We start from the raw sequence: 18,076 nt of genomic DNA, 5'->3' as shown, positions 1-18,076 counted from the left end.
TAAAAAAAATGACTGAATAACAACAATTTGATTTTTCTTTCTTTTTTTAATTCAAGGATTTCCCCCCCAATTATACATAATAACAATTTTCACCATGCATTTTCCAAAATTATAAGATTTAGATTGTCTCCCTCCCTTCTCCCCCGCATCTCAGAGATAGTAAGTAATATGATCTGGGTTATACATGTAAACAATTCAATTTCAATAAGTATTTTTGGCAGCTGGTTGGCACAATGGATAGAAGAATGTTGGACCCGGAATCAGAAAGACCTGAGTTCAGATCTGATCTCAGACACTTACTAGCTGTGTGACAAGTCACTTAACCTTGTTTGCCTCAGTTTCTTAATCTGTAAAATGAACTGGAGAAAGAAATAGCAAGCTATTTGAGTAGCTTGCCAAGAAAATTCCAATTGGGATCACAAATAGTTGGACACAAACTGAAACAACTCGACAACAACAACAAATTTTTTAGAGAAAAGGAATACAAAAAGCGCTCATGCTCTATTGGGATCATCATTCTTCGAGAGAGATTCTTATCAGTTGGGAAAAGTAATTTAATTGGATAGATATTGTCCAGTTGCTTTGGAAAAATAAAACTTTTAGATGACAATAACAGGATGATTAAAAGACCCAAATTAAACCCCCAAGCACACTGGGGAGCTCTCCTAGGAGGAATTTATTTTTAAATTTTTATTTTGAATATTTTCCCATAGTTACATATTTCATGTTCTTTCCCTGTCCCCCAAACCTCCCCTAGCCCCCCAGCCGATTCCACTGGGTTTTACACGTATCTTTGATCAAGACCTAATTCCATATTATTGATAGTTGGACTAGAGTTCCTAGGAGGAATTTAAGGGAGGCTATGAATGAGTCTCATAAGATGGAAAATGCATGACTAGAGTATGATTTGTACTTTTGGACAGATGGGAACATAGATCTGCTGAACTATTGATGTCTGTTGGTATGGCCTATGGAAGGCAAATTTGCTAAATACAGAACAGAAATATAGTTTACAATTGGCACATAATAGGCACTAGTCAATCAATAAGCATTTTTTTTATCGCCTACTATGTGCCAGGTCCTAGGCTAAGCAATGAAGAGGTGAAGAAAGGGAGAAGGTTGCCCCTGCTCTCAAGGATCCCACCACCTTGTGAGGGAGATAACACACAAAGAACTAAGTAGAAACAAGCTATATAGAGGGTAAAGAGGAAATAACCAACAGAGGAACCATACTAGAATTAAGAGGGATTGGCCAAGGCTTCCTTTAGAAAGTAGGATTTCTTTCCTTTTATTAAGGGCACTATACACTTGGCTGAAACTTTCCCAAATATTTGTCCTGTCACAAAAGCATGAATTATGGACCATTTCAAGAGATTGGGGTATCATGATCTACTTTGCTTTGTAAATCCACCGTTCATAATTGTGCTTTTGACAACTGTGATATCACTCTGCTTCCCCTCATGGAATGTCCTAGCTTTAGTGTCTTGTAAGAACATATGTCAACAATAAAAATAGCGACAATTCTTGCTCAAGTTCATGTTTAAAAATTTTTAAGGGAACCTAAGTTTTAAAAAATGCATAACTGCTCCAATTTTAAACCATAGCATTTCTTTAGAATGTTGTCATAAATGTTGATATAAAATATTAGCTAGTTAAATATATTGGAATGTAAATTCTCTTGAAAAAGAAGAGTTTATAGGATATTAGCAAACTGCTGTTGGAATTTTATTTTGCCCATTAAATAATATTGTCAGTTTCTTTCTTTTTTAAAATAGTATTTAGGGGGCAGCTGGGTGACTCAGTGTACTGAGAGCCAGACCTAGAGATGGGAGGTCCTAGGTTCAAATCTGGCTTCAGATACTTCTTAGCTGGGTGACCCTGGGCAAGTCACTTAACTCCCATTGCTTATCCCTTATCACTCTTCTGCCTTAGAACTAATATATAGTATTGATTCTAAAACAGAAGGTAAGGGTTTTAATAAATTTAAAAAATAAAATAGTATTTAATTAAAAAAATTTTTAGTGATTGGACCAACAAAAGTGAACTCAGCTTCAGAAAAGAAAGAAAAATTTGAATGCTCATCAATTGAAAATTTGAAATTGAGACTGAAAATATCTATGGTATACAAATTCAATGGAATAGTGTCATAAGATAAGAAATAATGAATATGAAGATTTCTGAAAAATGTGAAAAGATTTACGTGAAATAATATAGAATGAAATAAGCTGAACCAAGAGAACAAAATATTCAATAACTACAAAATGCAAATGAAAAGATCAGTTAGAAGATTCTGAATTTTGAGTAATGGAAAAACCACTGAAAGACCTGTAGAAGATTTAATAAAATATGGTTTATCTCTCATAGCTAAGAAGTAGAGCCCATCGGGCAGGATCCTATATATTCTTTCAGACAAGGTTTTATATGGGATGTTTTTGCTTAATTGTTAATGGGTTTAATAAGGCAGTTAGAAATGGAAAGTGACTAGTATTAAGACAAATAGTATCCAACTACAAAACACAAAACACTTTCCACACAATTAAAATTAGATCTAAATAATTTGAAAAACATTCATTGTCCATGGGTAGGATGAGCTAACATAATAAAAATGACAATCTTATCCAAATTAATTTACTTATTCAGTGCCATATCTATCAAGCTACCAAGAAACTTTTTTTTATTGAATTAGAAAAGTTATAACAAAGTTCATTTGGAAGAAAAAACATCAAGAATATCAAGGGAAATAATGAAAAAATGTGAAGGATGGGGGCCTAGCAGTGCCCAATCTTAAACTGTACTATACTATAAAACAGTGGTTATCAAAACAATATGGTATTGGCTAAGAGACAGAAGGGAGGATCAATGGAATAGACTTGAGGTAAATGTCTTCAGCAAGATAGTATACAATAAACCCAAAGATCCCAGCTTTTGGGATAAGAACCCACTGTTTGACAAAATCTGCTGGGAAAATTGGAAAAGTGTATGGGAGAGATTAGGTCTAGATCTGCCTCTCACACCTTACACCAAGATAAACTCAGAATGGGTATGACTTAAATATAAAGAAGGAAACTCTAAGTAAATTAGGTGAACACAGATCTATGGGAAAGGAAAGAATTTAAGACCAAGCTAGAAATAGAGAATATCACAAAGTATAAAATGAATAATTTTGATTATATTAAATTAAAAAGGGTTTGTACAAACAAAACCAATGCACCCAAAATTAGAAAGGAAGCAACAAATTGGGAAAACATCTTTATAACAAAAACCTCTGACAAAGGTCTAATTACTCAAATATATAAGGAATTAAATCTATTGTACAAAAAAATCAAGCCATTCCCCAATTGATAAATGGGCAAGGGACATGAATAGGCAATTTTCAGATAAAGAAATCAAAAGTATCAATAAGCACATGAGAAGGTGTTCTAAATCTCTAATAATTAGAGAAATCAAAACAACTCTGAGATATCACCTCACACCTAGCAGATTGGCTAAAATGATAGAAGGGTAGAGTAATGAATGTTGGAGGGGATGTGGCCAAATTGGGACATTAATGCATTACTGGTGGCGCCGTGAACTGATCCAACCATTCTGGAAGGCAATTTAGAACTATGCTCAAAGGGCTATAAAAGAATGCCTGCCCTTTGATTCAGCCATACCATTGCTGGGTTTGTACCCCAAAGAGATCATAGATAAACAGACTTGTATGAAAATATTTATAGCTGTGCTTTTTGTGGTGGCAAAAAACTGGAAAATGAGGGTATGCCCTTCAACTGGGGAATGGCTGAACAAATTGTGGTATATGCGGGTGATGGAATACTATTGTGCTCAAAGGAATAATAAACTGGAGGAATTCCATGTGAACTGGAAAGACCTCCAGGAATTGATGCAGAGTGAAAGGAGCAGAGCCAGAAGAACATTGTACACAGAGACCAATACACTGTGTTAAAATAGAATGTAATGGACTTCTGTAGTAGCAGTAATGCAGTGACCCAGGACAATTTTGAGGGATTTATGGAAAAGAATGCTACCCACATTCAGAGGAAGAACTGCAGGAATGGAAACACAGAAGAAAACAACTGCTTGAACACATGGGTTGAGGCAGACATGATTAGGGATGTAGACTCGAAACTACCACACCAATGCAATGATCAACAATTTGGAAATAGGTCTTGATCAATGACACATGTTAAAACCAGGGGAAATGCACATCAGCTATGGTGGGGGGAGGTCAGGGGTGAAGGGGAAAGTAAGAGCATGAACCATGTAACCATGTTAACTTTTCTAAAAAATAAACATTATTAAATGTTAAAAAAAATGGACTGGCAAAAATAAAAGAGCAGCTTTTAATAATTAACAATTTAGGGTTTTTTTAATAGAGATAGAAAAGAATATAGTAAAGGAGAGAAATATAGGAAAGAAGTAGAGAAAGAAAATTTCCTAATGTCTATACTAATTATCCTGTAACTACCTATTACTACCTATAATTACTACCTAAAACTGCCTATAACTACCGCTAATAACAACCAACCCACAAAGTTCCAACCCAATCCACCCCAATCAAAACCAACCCAATCAGTGTTTAATACAACACCAATTAGGTCTATCAATGAAGATAGAACCTCCTAAAAAAGTTCAAAAAAGAAAAATACCTAACAGCCCAAACCAAAAGCCCAAAACCCAATAGGCAAAAAGTCCTCTAAAGGCTAAAACAAAAAATCCTTTAAAGGCTAAAGCCAAAAAGTTCTATCAGCAAGTTCAGCCTTGCCTTTTATATTCCAGCAATTAAATGCCACCCATCAACCCAACACACTCCCAGGAGGCAACTTCCCTGCAACTGCCAGCACCTAACTATCAGCAACTGACAAACCTACCAACTGATACTGGCCCCTTTTATGCCCTTTTTCTACCTTACTTCCTGTCTCTATGGGCTGGTTAATTCCTACACATATCTATGGTAAGAGGACCTCCAGGTCCCCTGTTAAATTAAAAAAAGAATAAAGAATTCCTTTTTACAGCACAGACTTCAGATTAGGTAAAGTATGATGGTACAGGATTTCTGACTACATTATTGGGACTACATATAGGGGAAGCCCTATAGAATGGGCTCTTTATTAACCTGAGTTTAGAAGGTTGGATATTTTAAAGAATATCTAGCAACATTTAGGCCAAGAGATCAGCAATTCATTGTTAAAAAATCCTTACCTGTCGGGTGATTGTGGGTCATTCGCCCACACTCAATGCTCACTTCGATGAGGGTCTCCAACCTCTCAGGCTTCCAATATCTCATACCAATGCACATGGCTTTGGTAGCAGCTCCAAATCCTGAACCTGCAAAAACACATCATTAAAAAGGTATTATGGCTCCAGAACAAGAACTGTTGGAGTTGTTTTTCACATTGGTGTATTTATGGTTTTATTTTGGGGTTTTGGTTCTGTATGTGAAGATGGGATTAACTCCCCCTCTATTGATTCTTTAGATCAGTGATTCCCAAAGTGGGTGCCACCACCCCCTGGTGGGTGCTGCAGCGATCCAGGGGAGTGGTGATGGCCACAGGTGCATTTGGGGGTGGTGAATAACTGTAAAGGGGCAGTGATAGTATGTGACAGGGGGCGCTAAGTAATATTTTTTCTGGAAAGGGAGTGGAAGGCCACTGCTTTAGATTTTAATCACCAGGAATGTATACACCACCACTTAATCCTTAAGTGGGGGAGGGAGGTCTATGACCTACGTGTGCTGGCGAGTGACAAATCAAAAACAACTGACTGCGCCCTGGGCAGTCTGAAACAAAGTTAAAGCTGCCATTGGTCCATGTAAAAGTGGAAGGTAGACACATGAAGTGACACAAAGAACTGTCTTTAAATATGGTGGTAACTTCCTGTGAGGATTTTTCCCCTTTGAACTTGGCCTTGGAGGAGTTCAGGATTGAGACCTCAGACTGCTTCCTTTTGGACTGCCACGTGGGTGAGTGAAAAGGCTGACTCCCTTTCCTTGGCTTTTCTGGAGGCACTAGCCTCCAGAGAGGTCTCTTGTCTTCGAGGAGGTTTCATGGCTAGAAGCCTTGTTTAGTTAACCTCTGTAACCTCTGTGCCCTGCTTTGCTGGGACCTCTGAAGTCCTGCCTGATTTGGACCAGTCTGGAGTAATTATCTCTCTCTCTCATTTTCCCTGCTTTTACTCTTTCTATTTGTAAATAAACTACTATAAAAGTCATTCTGATTTGAGTAATTCATTTGGAATTAAATTAGTTAAATTTCTGGTGACCATACTCTTAAATATTCAATCCAACCATAATTTTACCCCTTAAATGTATGAGTTCGATCTTACAATAATGACCAATATAGAAGTGTGTATTGCATGACAATAAAAATAAAATTTAAAAAATGTTGAAGTCTTTATGCATCCACATTGTTTTTATTTTCATGTTCCTTATGTCTGTGACTTTGTTCAATCTTGCCTTTAGTTCCAAGTGCTGGTCAAAGGCTGACTCAGCTCCTTCATGACCGTTTTCAAAAATACTCCCTCCATTCTCTGAACTTTGCCATCCTTTTTTCGACTGTCCATCCCTCCCTGTGCTCTCGCATTCTATATTGGTTCAACATGTTTGTTGAACTGAATCTGTATACATTTTATTTCTCATGCTAAATTCCAAGCTCCAAGGGGACAGGCACAATACCTTTTTTTTTTTTTTTAATCCTTACCTTCCGTCTTGGAGTCAATACTGTGTATTGGCTCCAAGGCAGAAGAGTGGTAAGGACTAGTCAATGGGGGTTAAGTGACTTGCCCAGGGTCACACAGCTGGGAAGTTTCTGAAGCCAGATTTGAACCTAGGACCTCCCGTCTCTAGGCCTGGCTCTCAATCCACTGAGCTACCCAGCTGCCCCCCACAATATCTTTTGCATATTCTCTCCATCGTACATGGCACAGTGCCTTGCCCAATTGTAGGCACTTAGAAGCATGCTAGAATAAATTCTAACTTTAATTTTCAATGTGAGCCTTTACACTTCAGAAATCAGCAATTGTTAAAACAAAACAAAAAAAAACACACAAAAAACAACCAGGTCCTGATTTATTGTTTTATTGATTGTCCAGACTTAAGAAAATGTAGAGACAGTTAAGTGGCTCAGCAGATCAAGATGGAGACGGGAGTTCCTGAGTTCAAGTCCTCAGATACTTCCTAGCTGTGTGACCCTGGGCAAGTCACTTAACCCTCATTGCCTAGCCCTTACCACTCTTCTGCCTTGGAACTTATTCTTAGTATGGACTCTAAGAAGGAAGGTAAGGATTTTTTTAAATAAATAGAAATAAATAGAAATAAAAACATCTGATCCATCATCCCAAGTTGAAGATCCAGCTTTAATTGTGGGAAAACAAAGCTGGAAGTCTCATCATGCCCAGCCTGTGGCAGAGACCTCATTTAGATATAAACAGCTTGTTTTAAGGGCTTTTGACAGTTAATTAAGTGATTAATAAGACAAAATGTTCAGAATATGTTAAGACGTGTTACAACATAACAATGTAGAATTTGGTAACATATGAAAATAATTAATAAATTCTAGTACAAGGATAAGATAAGATTCATTACAAAGCATTTTTTTTTCTTTTTTTATTTTAAACCCTTAACTTCTGTGTATTGACTTATAGGTGGAAGAGTGGTAAGGGTAGGCAATGGGGGTCAAGTGACTTGCCCAGGGTCACACAGCTGGGAAGTGGCTGAGGCCGGGTTTGAACCTAGGACCTCCTGTCTCTAGGCCTGACTCTCAATCCACTGAGCTACCCAGCTGCCTCCTCATTACAAAGCATTTTAATTCATCTTAAAACTACTAGTCCAGAACCATCTTACTAACTCTGGGAAGAGATAAGTCAGAGGAGCCTATCTTTGGTCAGAAGACTCTGTGAAGCCTGTGGCGGGTAGAAACCTTCACAGGATCAAATAACACTTGGGCATGCCAAGGGTATTTTCCTGTTATCTCATTAGGACAACAACTCCAGCTGTGCTCTCACCATTCCTGGTGCACCAGTTACCGCTTCCCTAGATAACTACAGAGACCTGAATTTTTATTCCTCCCACAGAAGCTCTTAATGTAGTTGGTTTCTATAATATTCTAATCAGCCAAACTATCGCCTTTCTAATCCTATGGCTAATATTATATTATTATAACGTATACCTTGTATACAGTTGGTTTAATAACTGGTTCTAACTTCTTATGGAAATCACGGTTGCAGTTACCTACCTAAGGAATAATTTGTGATTTAGGATTAATGCTATAAAACCAATAAAGGCAATTTCCTTTTGGTATTGATCATTAGGTGGAAGGTAAGGGTTTTTAAAAAAATGTTAATAGTGCAAATTAAACTTCAAAGTATGTGAATAATATATTTTTCCATCAGAGTCTGGTTGTTAAGGGCACTAAGTGGCCCAGTGGATAAGTAGGGAGTTTAGGGCCTGAAGTCAGAACACCTGAATTCAAATCTAGCCCCGGAATTTATTATTCTTATTAGCTGTGTAAACCTGGGCAAGTTGCTTAACCCTGTTTCCCTCAGTTTTCCCATCTGTAAAATGAGAGCTAGAGATGGAAATGGCAAAGCACTCTAGTATTTTTGCCAAGAAAACCCCAAATGGGGTTGGAAAGAGTCAGACATGACTAAAACACTCAATATCAACACATAAAAAAATGCTTCCTAACAATTCAAGCTATTGCAGAGTGTTATGAGTTCTCCCAACAACAGTTCTTAAACATTTACCAGCACATCCTTCTGTTGCTCTATAAAGATAGCCTGAGCTCAGCAAAAGCACAATACAAGGCTCAGGGAAGGAAGCCATTAGCAGACTGGAAGCCTGGTGACTGTAGGAGAACAAATAATCATAATAATGACAATAATAATAACTGGTGTTTATAGTTTTAAACTTTTGCAAAATGTTTTACAACCCTTACAAATATCTGTTAAAGTTAGTCAAAGAAGAGTCCATTCATTTATCCCAAGCTTGAAAAAAATATGAATTTAGGGATTGCATTTCAAGCAACACTGAAGCTATGATTCCAATATACCTTCCAATCAGCAGCTAGGTAGCCCCTTGGATAGAGTGATTGGCCTGGAGTAAGGAAGACCCGTTTCCCTCAATTCAAGTCTTTTTAGCTGTGTGATCCTGGGCAAGTCACTTAACCCAGTTTGCCTTGGTTCCCTCATTTGTAAAATGAGTTGGGGAAGGAAATGGCAAACCACTCCAGAATCTGTGCCTAGAAAATCCTAACTGGGGTCACAAGGAATCAGACATGACTGAAACGACTCAATGACATACACTTGTGTGCTTGGGAGGCTCCAATGTGAGAGAGAAGAGGTATTCGACTGCCTATCTAAGTGAAGGTCTACCAAGTTGTTGGGTTTACCTCGTTGTTATATGCCTGTGAAATCCAAACAATATGCCAGTGCCATGCCAAGAAATGGAATCTCTTCCATGTAACATGGGAAGAATCAGAAGATCACCTGGGCAGAGAAGATACTGGACGCTGAGGTCCTTTCTCTAGCTGAACTGCCAGACGTTCAGACTCTACAGCAGAGAGTGCGACTCCGATGGGCTGGCCATGCATGTTATTCAAGTGCCAGACATTTGTGTGCCTAAAAGATTATTTTATAGAGAACTCACACAAGACCAGCATTCATGGTAGTCATGGAGAAGCCATCCAAGGACCCCCTCAAGGTCTTTCTGAAGAGCATGAGTAGTTATTGTGAGACATGGGAGACTCTGGCACAGGACTATCCTGCAAGCTGTGCCCACATTGAGAAGGCACTGTACCCTATGAGCCCAGCAGAATTGCAGTGGGTCAAAAGAAACCGGAGAAGTGCAGATTTCCATCCCAAATATCTATACAAAAATGCCTAATCTGTAGCAGAGTCTTCCTGAGATCATATTGGTCCAATCACCACCGTCAGACACACTGTATATTAACCCCAACAGAGTGGTGCCATTTTGGATCTCTTTGAGTTGGAAGGACAACAACCATAAATATTTAGGAAAGGATCCCTCTAAAGATCAGAGAGATTCTGGACACTTGGTTTAAAGAAATGAACATTCCCATATTATATTGTGAAAACTGGTGCTCATTCTTCATTTTCCAAGACAACCAATGACATCACAGGGTGATGTCTTAACTGGTGTGTGAATTGGATTTAAGTGAGGCAGAGTTACAGAACATCATCAGCCCCACTCTCTCTTCCAGAGTCATCCAAGTCTAGTGGCAAGACAAAGGTCAGGATGCCTGGCAATGGCCCAGGATGCAACGGTTGACCTTTGTGTTGTCAGTGTTTCACCAAGCTCCAAGTGCTCCACAGCTCTGTTTCTGCCACCTTCATGGCCTTTGGAATGAATTGTTGGAATGAATTGTTCTCATCTGCCCATTCCAGGGAGGAGTCTTTCACTGTATACACATACACATGTACATATATAAACACACACACATACACACACATATACATCTATACATGCTCACACATGTTTGTCTCCTCTCAATAGAATGCAAGTTTCTTGAAGGCAGAGACTATTTCACTTTTGTATTCAAATACACATACAACACAGAGAGAGCACTCTGATTCATTTTTGAAGATGAATTTGAAGATAGTACAAACCTAAAAGAGTTAACTAATATTTTGGAAAACAGTACAGGAATAAAATTTTTCACAAAAGGACAAATCCAAATTAAATAAACAGAGCTAAAATATAACGTCTTATATTTAGGTTTAAAAATTGAATTAACTATGTAGAAGAAAGCACCTGATTTGACATTTACGAAGATACAAAATTTTAAGTTGTTTTTAAGACTCAAAGTGAGCCAGTGCTGGGCAACTCACAGTTCAAAAAATAGTGAAAATCAGAAAGGAAAGTGAGTTACAAAAAGATTGTCATGATACACAAATAAATTAGAATATTTATAAATGAAATTGGAAAATGGACCATAAATAGATGGAAAATAATTATTTACCAGAATTTTTTTAAACCCTTACCTTCTGTCTTAGACTAGATATTAAATATTAGTTCCAAGTGTATAAATGGAGATTTTGAACCTTGGACTTCATCCCTCATAAGTCCCTTCGTGGTCGCCAAAATGTGGAGATTAAAATTAATATGCAAAATACTAAATATTATATTTATGAATACTTTATTAATAATAAACTAACAGAGACATAACTAAAAGGTTACTAACCAGCCCACTCCCAGGAACAAAAGAGAAAGAGGGAGGAGTTACAGACGTGGAGGCGCAGGAGAGATTAAAGGGAATTTTGGGAAAACTAAGGGATTTATGGGGGATGAAGTCTAAGGTTCAAAATCTCCATTTATACACAAGGCAGAAGAGTGTGGTAAGGGCTAGGTAATGGAATTTAAGTGACTTGCCCAGGGTCACAGAGCGAGGAAGTATCTGAGGTCAGATTAGAACTCAGGAAATCCTGTCTCCAGGCTCGGCTCTTTATCCATTGAACCATCCAGCTGCCCCATATTTACTAGTATTTGTACAGTGATCTAGAAGCTGCACAGTGCCTGGTACCTAGTTGGTGCTATAGAAATATTTATTTTTTTTCCCTTTCCCTCCATTCATCTGCATAGCACTTCATATAATTTCTTTTTTTTTAACTCTCATCTTCCATCTTAGAATCAGTACTGTATTGGTTCCAAGGCAAAAGAGCCATATAATGGTCTAGGCCAGTGATGGGCAAACTTTTTAAAGAGGGGCCAAAGGAAAGGAAATGCTCATTTGTTAATCTGTTTCTAAGGCAACTCCTTCGAAGTTTCATTGTATTGTATACTATTCATTGTATTCATCAGATTAGGAATAATGTCGTGTGGCCAGACAGAACATTTCAGGGGGCCGCAACTGGCCCACGGGCCGTAGTTTGCCCATCACTGGTCTAAGCAATGGGGGTTAAGTGACTTGTCCAGGGTCAAACAACTAGGAAGTCTAAACTTTATGTAATTTATAAAGAACTTTTGTGGACATATCTAATGTTAGAGCTTCACAATAATTCTCAGAGATAGACAGAGCATGTACACATTATTATATCCTTTTCATAGATACAGACACTGAGCTTGCAAAAATTATTTGACTTGCTCATGGTTGCAGAACTAATTAGTGACAGCCAGGACTAGAATCTGTCTCTTGTGTGAAGAATCCGGTGCTCCTTCTACTGTGTCATCTTGTTTCACGAGGCATTAAAATAGGCAGACTTGAGCTTGGTGTTCCAGTCCAAGCCCCCAGGAACACATGCACAAAATGTTCCCTTCAGAATATCTAACAGTTTTTTTTTATTATCTCCCATCTGGATGCCACCTTGGTTAGCCTATATAAAGCATAATCTATGCTATTGAAGAGTCGGTCAGAAAAGGCCTAAATAATTTCTATTCCATCTCTGGGTTGGCTTTTTTTTTTCTTCCTAGGAAAATCTGGTTCAAGTCTTGTAGGCTGAGAATTCCACTGGAGTATGGTGGAGAAAATGGAGGGAGGGAAGGGACAACTGCAGCTGTCTTTTTTTTTTTTAATTATAGGCATCATAAGAATTGCTGCTGCTATTTAACCTTCTATATAAAACCCAGAAGGCACAAGCCTGTGATCTTTGGAAAGATGTATTTAAGAGCACCAAGTCCTTGACCACCTGAGCAATGAATGGTATCTGCTTTCTGCCTCCTGCTAGGAAGAGCTTCTATGGTGGCAACTGCTAAGGGTCAGAGGGAGATTTATGAAGCAGATGCCTTCCTGGGGACACAGATAAAAGCATGAACCTATAGGAATTTCAATGGAAAGGGGTGGAAAACATTCCTTAAAATAAACTGAGGACCCAGTGACAAAAATCTTGTTGGAGACGCCTAGTGCCAAGCAAGAAGACTTTCTTTAAATAGATGCCAAAGAGGGTAGGGTTGACTTACCAAAGGACATACTGCCCTACAAAAGGAATTTTTGGCAGCCTCCTCTCCACCTTCAGGCAAACCTGGAACTATTTCATGGGGCAAGAGAGGAAAGAAGAGATGGGCTGGCATTTATCATCTCCTGAAAATAAGAAACGCCCTACTCTGCACGTCACGGCAGTCCTGAAGTGGGAAGGGATGATTCTTACCCTTTTCATTAAAAGGAGTGTGCCAGGCGAGCAAGTAGTTATCTGGCTTCAGCTGTAAGCAACCTTCAGCAGTGGCTGGATCTGGCCTCCTCCCAGGAAGTTTCTCTACGATTTCCACATAACGTTTTACCATTTCACGGTATAGATCATCCAGGCACCAATAGTCTGCGGAGGAGAAACAGGAGGGGAAAGAGTGTCAGGAAAGTTAGCAAATGAAAATCAAAAATTCCCAAAGGACAATCGGGGATGGGTATGACTGTGTTTATGTGTTTGGGGAAGGGTGTGTGGTGCAGGACACAGAATATGTGGCCATTAGGATTATAGACTTGGAGATGTAGGACATTAGTGTGATCTGGTCCAATTCCTTCATGTCCTAGGAAGTTAAAGTGACTTCTCCAAGGCCACACAGACCAGGGACAGCTGGGAATCCAACTCAAGTTTTCTTACTCCAGAGTTGGTGCTCTCCCTTCTGTACCACATCTGTTGGGACCTTATCTCCTGGGAAGTACATGTTGCTGGTGCCTAATAAGATAACAGAGCAGCTGGTACGGTGGTTAGAGGACAAGACCTGGTGTCAAGAAGACTCATCTTTCTGAGTTCAAATCTAGCCTCAGACCCTGGATGACCCTGGGCAAGTCACTTAATCCACAAAGTGCTATCTACAAGAAACACATTTAAAGCAGACACACACACCCCCCACACACACACACAAGGTAAAGGGCTAGAGCAGAATCTATTATGCATCAGCTAAAGTTTAAAAAGCAGGGGTAGCAGCAATTATGATCTCAGACAAAGCAAAAGTGAAAAGGTAAGGAAGGAAATGACATCTTTTTAAAGCTTTATTTATTTTATTTTTATGATCATGGAAAATATATAAGAGCACACTCATACAGAACCAAAACCCCAAAATAAAACCATAAACACACTTATCTGAAAGATAGTGTGCTTTGATAGTGTTGATTTCTAAACCAAGGATAGAAAAAAAAAACAGAAAGAAAGACCTTCATTTCAGAAGAGAACTGATGACATCAAGGACTGATGTCTTGACTGGTGCATGAGTTGGATGTAAATAAGGCACCATTTCTCAAGTCATCAGACTCACTCTTTTAGTGGCAGCAAAATCCAGTGGCAAGAAGAAAGACAAGATGACTGGTGATGGTCCAGAAGGCAATGGATGACCTTAGCATCTTCGGTGTCTGACCAAGCTCTAGGAGCTCCACAGCCCCTAATTATTATTATTATTATTATTATTATTATTATTATTATTATTATTATTATTATTATTATTATCTTGAATATTTTCCCATATTTACATGTTTCATGTTCTTTACCTCTCCCTAAGCCCCTCTGACCCCCCTTAGCCAATGCACAATTCCTGGGTTTTACATGTATCACTGATTAAGCCCTAATTCCATATTATTGATAGTTGGACTAGAGTTATCGTTTAGTGTCTACATCCCCAATAATATCCCCATCAGCCCATGTGTTCAAGCAGTTGTTTTTCCTCTCCACAGCCCCTGATTAAACTGCCTAGAACAAACTGTTCTCATTCACCCATTCCATCTTCACAGGTTTGAGGTACACAAACCTCCCCCCCTCCCCTCGCAACTTGCCTGTCAATCATCCTCAACAGGATTTAATTCATCTGCTGAGACAATTTTCCTGGGGTGTGTGGAAGGTTCAGGAAGGACTTGCACCTCTGGTGTGAGGGCTTACCAAGTCTTTTTCAGGGTTAATCACTCCCCTTTTCAGTGCAATACCAAATTTTCATATATAGGTAATATATATTTTAAAATATATTAAATCCCTTATCTTCTGTCTTAGAATCAATACTGTATATTGGTTCCAAGGCAGAAGATCAGTAAGGGGGCTAAGCCTTTTACCTAGAGTCACACAGCTAAGAAGTATTTGGGGTCATATTTGAACCCAGGACCTTCTGTCTTTAGGTTTGGCTCTCAATCTATTGAGCCACCTAGCTGTGCCCCCATAAACTATTTTCTAGATGCAAAGGGGACACCTCGGGAATCAGGGAGGCCCTTCTAAAACTCCTAAGTAACAGTAATCAGGAAGGTTTCAGCTGGGAGATGGCGCATCCTAAATTGTCTAGCTCTTGTATCCACAGGAGTTATGGGACATGGTGTCCCAGGAGAGGGGCATCATAGTGACAGGGTCTTTGGGAGATGGGATGAGCATGAGGCAGGGTGAAGGAGGAAGCACCCAGTCCTGCTAGGTCACCATGCAATAAATTATAACTTTAATAAACTAACTAGTACTAGTACTAGTAGCTTAAATGCAGGTAGCCTTAAAGGTGTCTTAACAATTTGAATCCTTGTCAGGGATGTTGTAGAGGTTCTAAACCAATGGTTCCCAAACTTTTTTGGCCTACGGCCCCCTTTCCAGAAAAAATATTACTTAGCCCCCTGGAAATTAATTTTAAAAAAATTTTAATAGCAATTAATAGGAAAGATAAATGCACCTGTGACCATCACTGCTTCCCTGGATTGCTGCAGGACCCACCAGGGGGCGGTGGCACCCACTTTGGGAATCACTGTACTAAAGAGTTCCAGAGTAGGACAAGTGGTACCATTGGACCAAGAACAAGTCAATTTGGGTATTGCCTCCTCTGACAACTACTAATTTCTAGCAAAGCCAAGAAAAACTCTGTCTTGACAACTGAAATGGCATTTTGGAATGCTGGGTTGAGACCAGCAAATCACTTATCCCATTGCCATCAAAGGAAGATGCAAAAATTTCAAGATGTTGAGGCAAGTGGATGATGTCGTGGGAAGAATGGAAGACTTTGAGTCAGGAAAATTTGTTTGTTGAGTCCTTTTAGTCACGTCCAAACTCTTTGAGGCTCCATTTTAGGGGTTTCTTGGCAAGGATTCTAGAATGCTTTGCCATTTCCTTCTCTGGCTCATTTTACAGGTGAGAAAACTGAGGCAAACAAGGTTAATTGACTTGCCCAGGTTCACACAGCTAGTAAGTGTCTGAGGTCAGATTTGAACTCAGGAAGATGAGTCTTTGTGACTCCAAGTCTGGCACTCTATACATATACCACCTAGCTGTCCTGAGTCAGGGAGACCTGATAAATCTTGCTTCCAATGTTTACTGCCTGTGTGACCCTGGATTAGTCACTAACTCTCTTTCTTAGCCTCAATTTTCTCTTCTGTAAAATGAGAATAATAAGAGAACCTACCTCATAGGGTTGCTCTAGGATGAATTGAAGTCACATATATTAGCCTTCTGCAAATCTTAAAGTGTTATATATATATATCATATAATGTATTATATAACACATATATTAACCTTTTGCAAAGTGTTTTATATATATATAAATGTTATATATATATAAAATTTTTTAGTTTCCAGGGGGAAGCCTGCCTGCTACACGGAACACATATAGCATTTAGGGGAAGGGGGAAGAGGACAAGCATTTTTATGTAACTACTATTTATCAGGCATTGTGGCTTTTAAGAATATGATCCTGTTGGATCCTCAAAACACTCTCTGAGGAAGGTTAGGAATAATGTACTACATGTCTTTTCATGAAAACCCTAGGGTTCTTTTCTGGGAATGAAAAGGAACCTGGAAATGATAGATCATCCTTGTTTCTAAAACAGAGGGAATGTTAGATGTTAAAAGGAGCCCCTGGATAATATTTTTGTAATTCCCAAATTGGAAAGCATTGGCCCCGTCAGCTGTTACTGTAGGTGGTATTCTCCTTCACGCTTTTAATCAGGAACAGCTGCTATGGGTGATTCATTTCCAGAGAAGCAGCTAATTGGTAAGTCACTGAGATCTGTAGCCTTGTATTTTCTCAGCATCCTCCCCAGGAATCTTTGCAGAGAGTGTTGGGAGACTTTGGAAAGAAAGGGAGAGAGAGGAAAAGGAAGAAGAAGACAATGAGGAGGAAGGGGGAGAGAAGACAAACAGAAGATAGAGATGGAGACAGAGACAGGAAGAAGAAGGAGGAGGAGAAAGAAGAGGAGGTGGTAGTGGTAGTGGTAGAGGAGGAGGAGGAGGGAGGAGGGAGGGAAGAGAGAGAAGAGAAAGAGAGACAGGGAAAGAGAGAGGGAGAGAGAAAGATAAGCAGAGAGAGACAGAGACAGAGAGAAAGAGGGAAGGAGGAGAGAGATCGAGATCGAGAGACATAGAAAGAGAGGAGAGAAGGAGGGAGGGGAGAGAGAGAGAGAGAGAGAGAGAGAGAGAGAGAGAGAGAGAGAGAGAGAGAGAGAGAGAGAGATTCTTTAGACTAAATGTCTATGTGGAGTTTTATCCTGAATTAATTTCAATGAATCCACTTTGTATTTTGAGACATCTCTGAATGCAAGAAAAAGGAGACAGCAATGAATTAAATGAGGCTAATACGCAAGACAGCTAGATAACACAATGAACAGAGTACTAGGCTTGCAGTCAGGAAGATCTGAGTTCAAATCTGACCTTACTGTGTGACCTTGGGCAGCCACTCAAACCAATTTCTTCCTCTGTAAAATGAGCCAGAGAAGGAAATGCCAAATCACTCCTTGCCAAGACAACCTCAAGTGGGATTCCGAAGAATCAGATGTGACTGAAAGGCTCCTGAACAACAATACACCCAGGGATATGTACACACAAATATGAACAGCAACAACAACAAAAGAACTCTGCTTACCACTCAAATCCCAGTAAACCTTCCTTGATATACCAAAGTGAAATAGAAATAGAATGTAGAAAGTTTTTAATATAACCTAATGGGCATTCCTGAGACTTACTGAGATGTTGTTATAGGACCTTAAACAATGAAAAGAATGCTCAATTTAGAGTCAGAAGGTCTGGAATCAAATTCTGCCTCTGCCTCTTACTAGCTACGTGACCTTGGACAAGTCACTCAAATTCCCTGGGTTTCAGTTTCCCAATATTTAAAATGAAGAGTTTCTTTTAGTTCAAATCAACAATCCCAACTTATTGTTTCCATGATTCCTTACATAGTGTCTAGTGA

At 39.1% G+C, this 18,076-nt stretch overlaps 1 protein-coding gene across 1 annotated transcript in view; it reads right to left on the bottom strand.

Moving 5' to 3' along the window:
• The window catches only part of ADPRHL1 (ADP-ribosylhydrolase like 1), a 64,931-nt gene that overhangs the window by 25,682 nt on the left and 21,173 nt on the right, over nucleotides 1-18,076 (bottom strand). The window contains exons 2-3 of the mRNA XM_044670504.1: nucleotides 13,096-13,260; nucleotides 5,200-5,325 (exon numbers count right to left, since the gene is read on the bottom strand). Coding sequence (XP_044526439.1) covers nucleotides 5,200-5,325; nucleotides 13,096-13,260 — 291 coding nt within the window. The remainder of the gene's footprint in view (nucleotides 1-5,199; nucleotides 5,326-13,095; nucleotides 13,261-18,076) is intronic.

The sequence above is a fragment of the Gracilinanus agilis genome, chromosome 3 (genome assembly GCF_016433145.1).
Source record: "Gracilinanus agilis isolate LMUSP501 chromosome 3, AgileGrace, whole genome shotgun sequence".
NCBI classification, from domain to species: domain Eukaryota; kingdom Metazoa; phylum Chordata; class Mammalia; order Didelphimorphia; family Didelphidae; genus Gracilinanus; species Gracilinanus agilis.
Note: the sequence above shows the minus strand (reverse complement) of the source record. Positions and strands in the feature narration are given on the sequence as shown.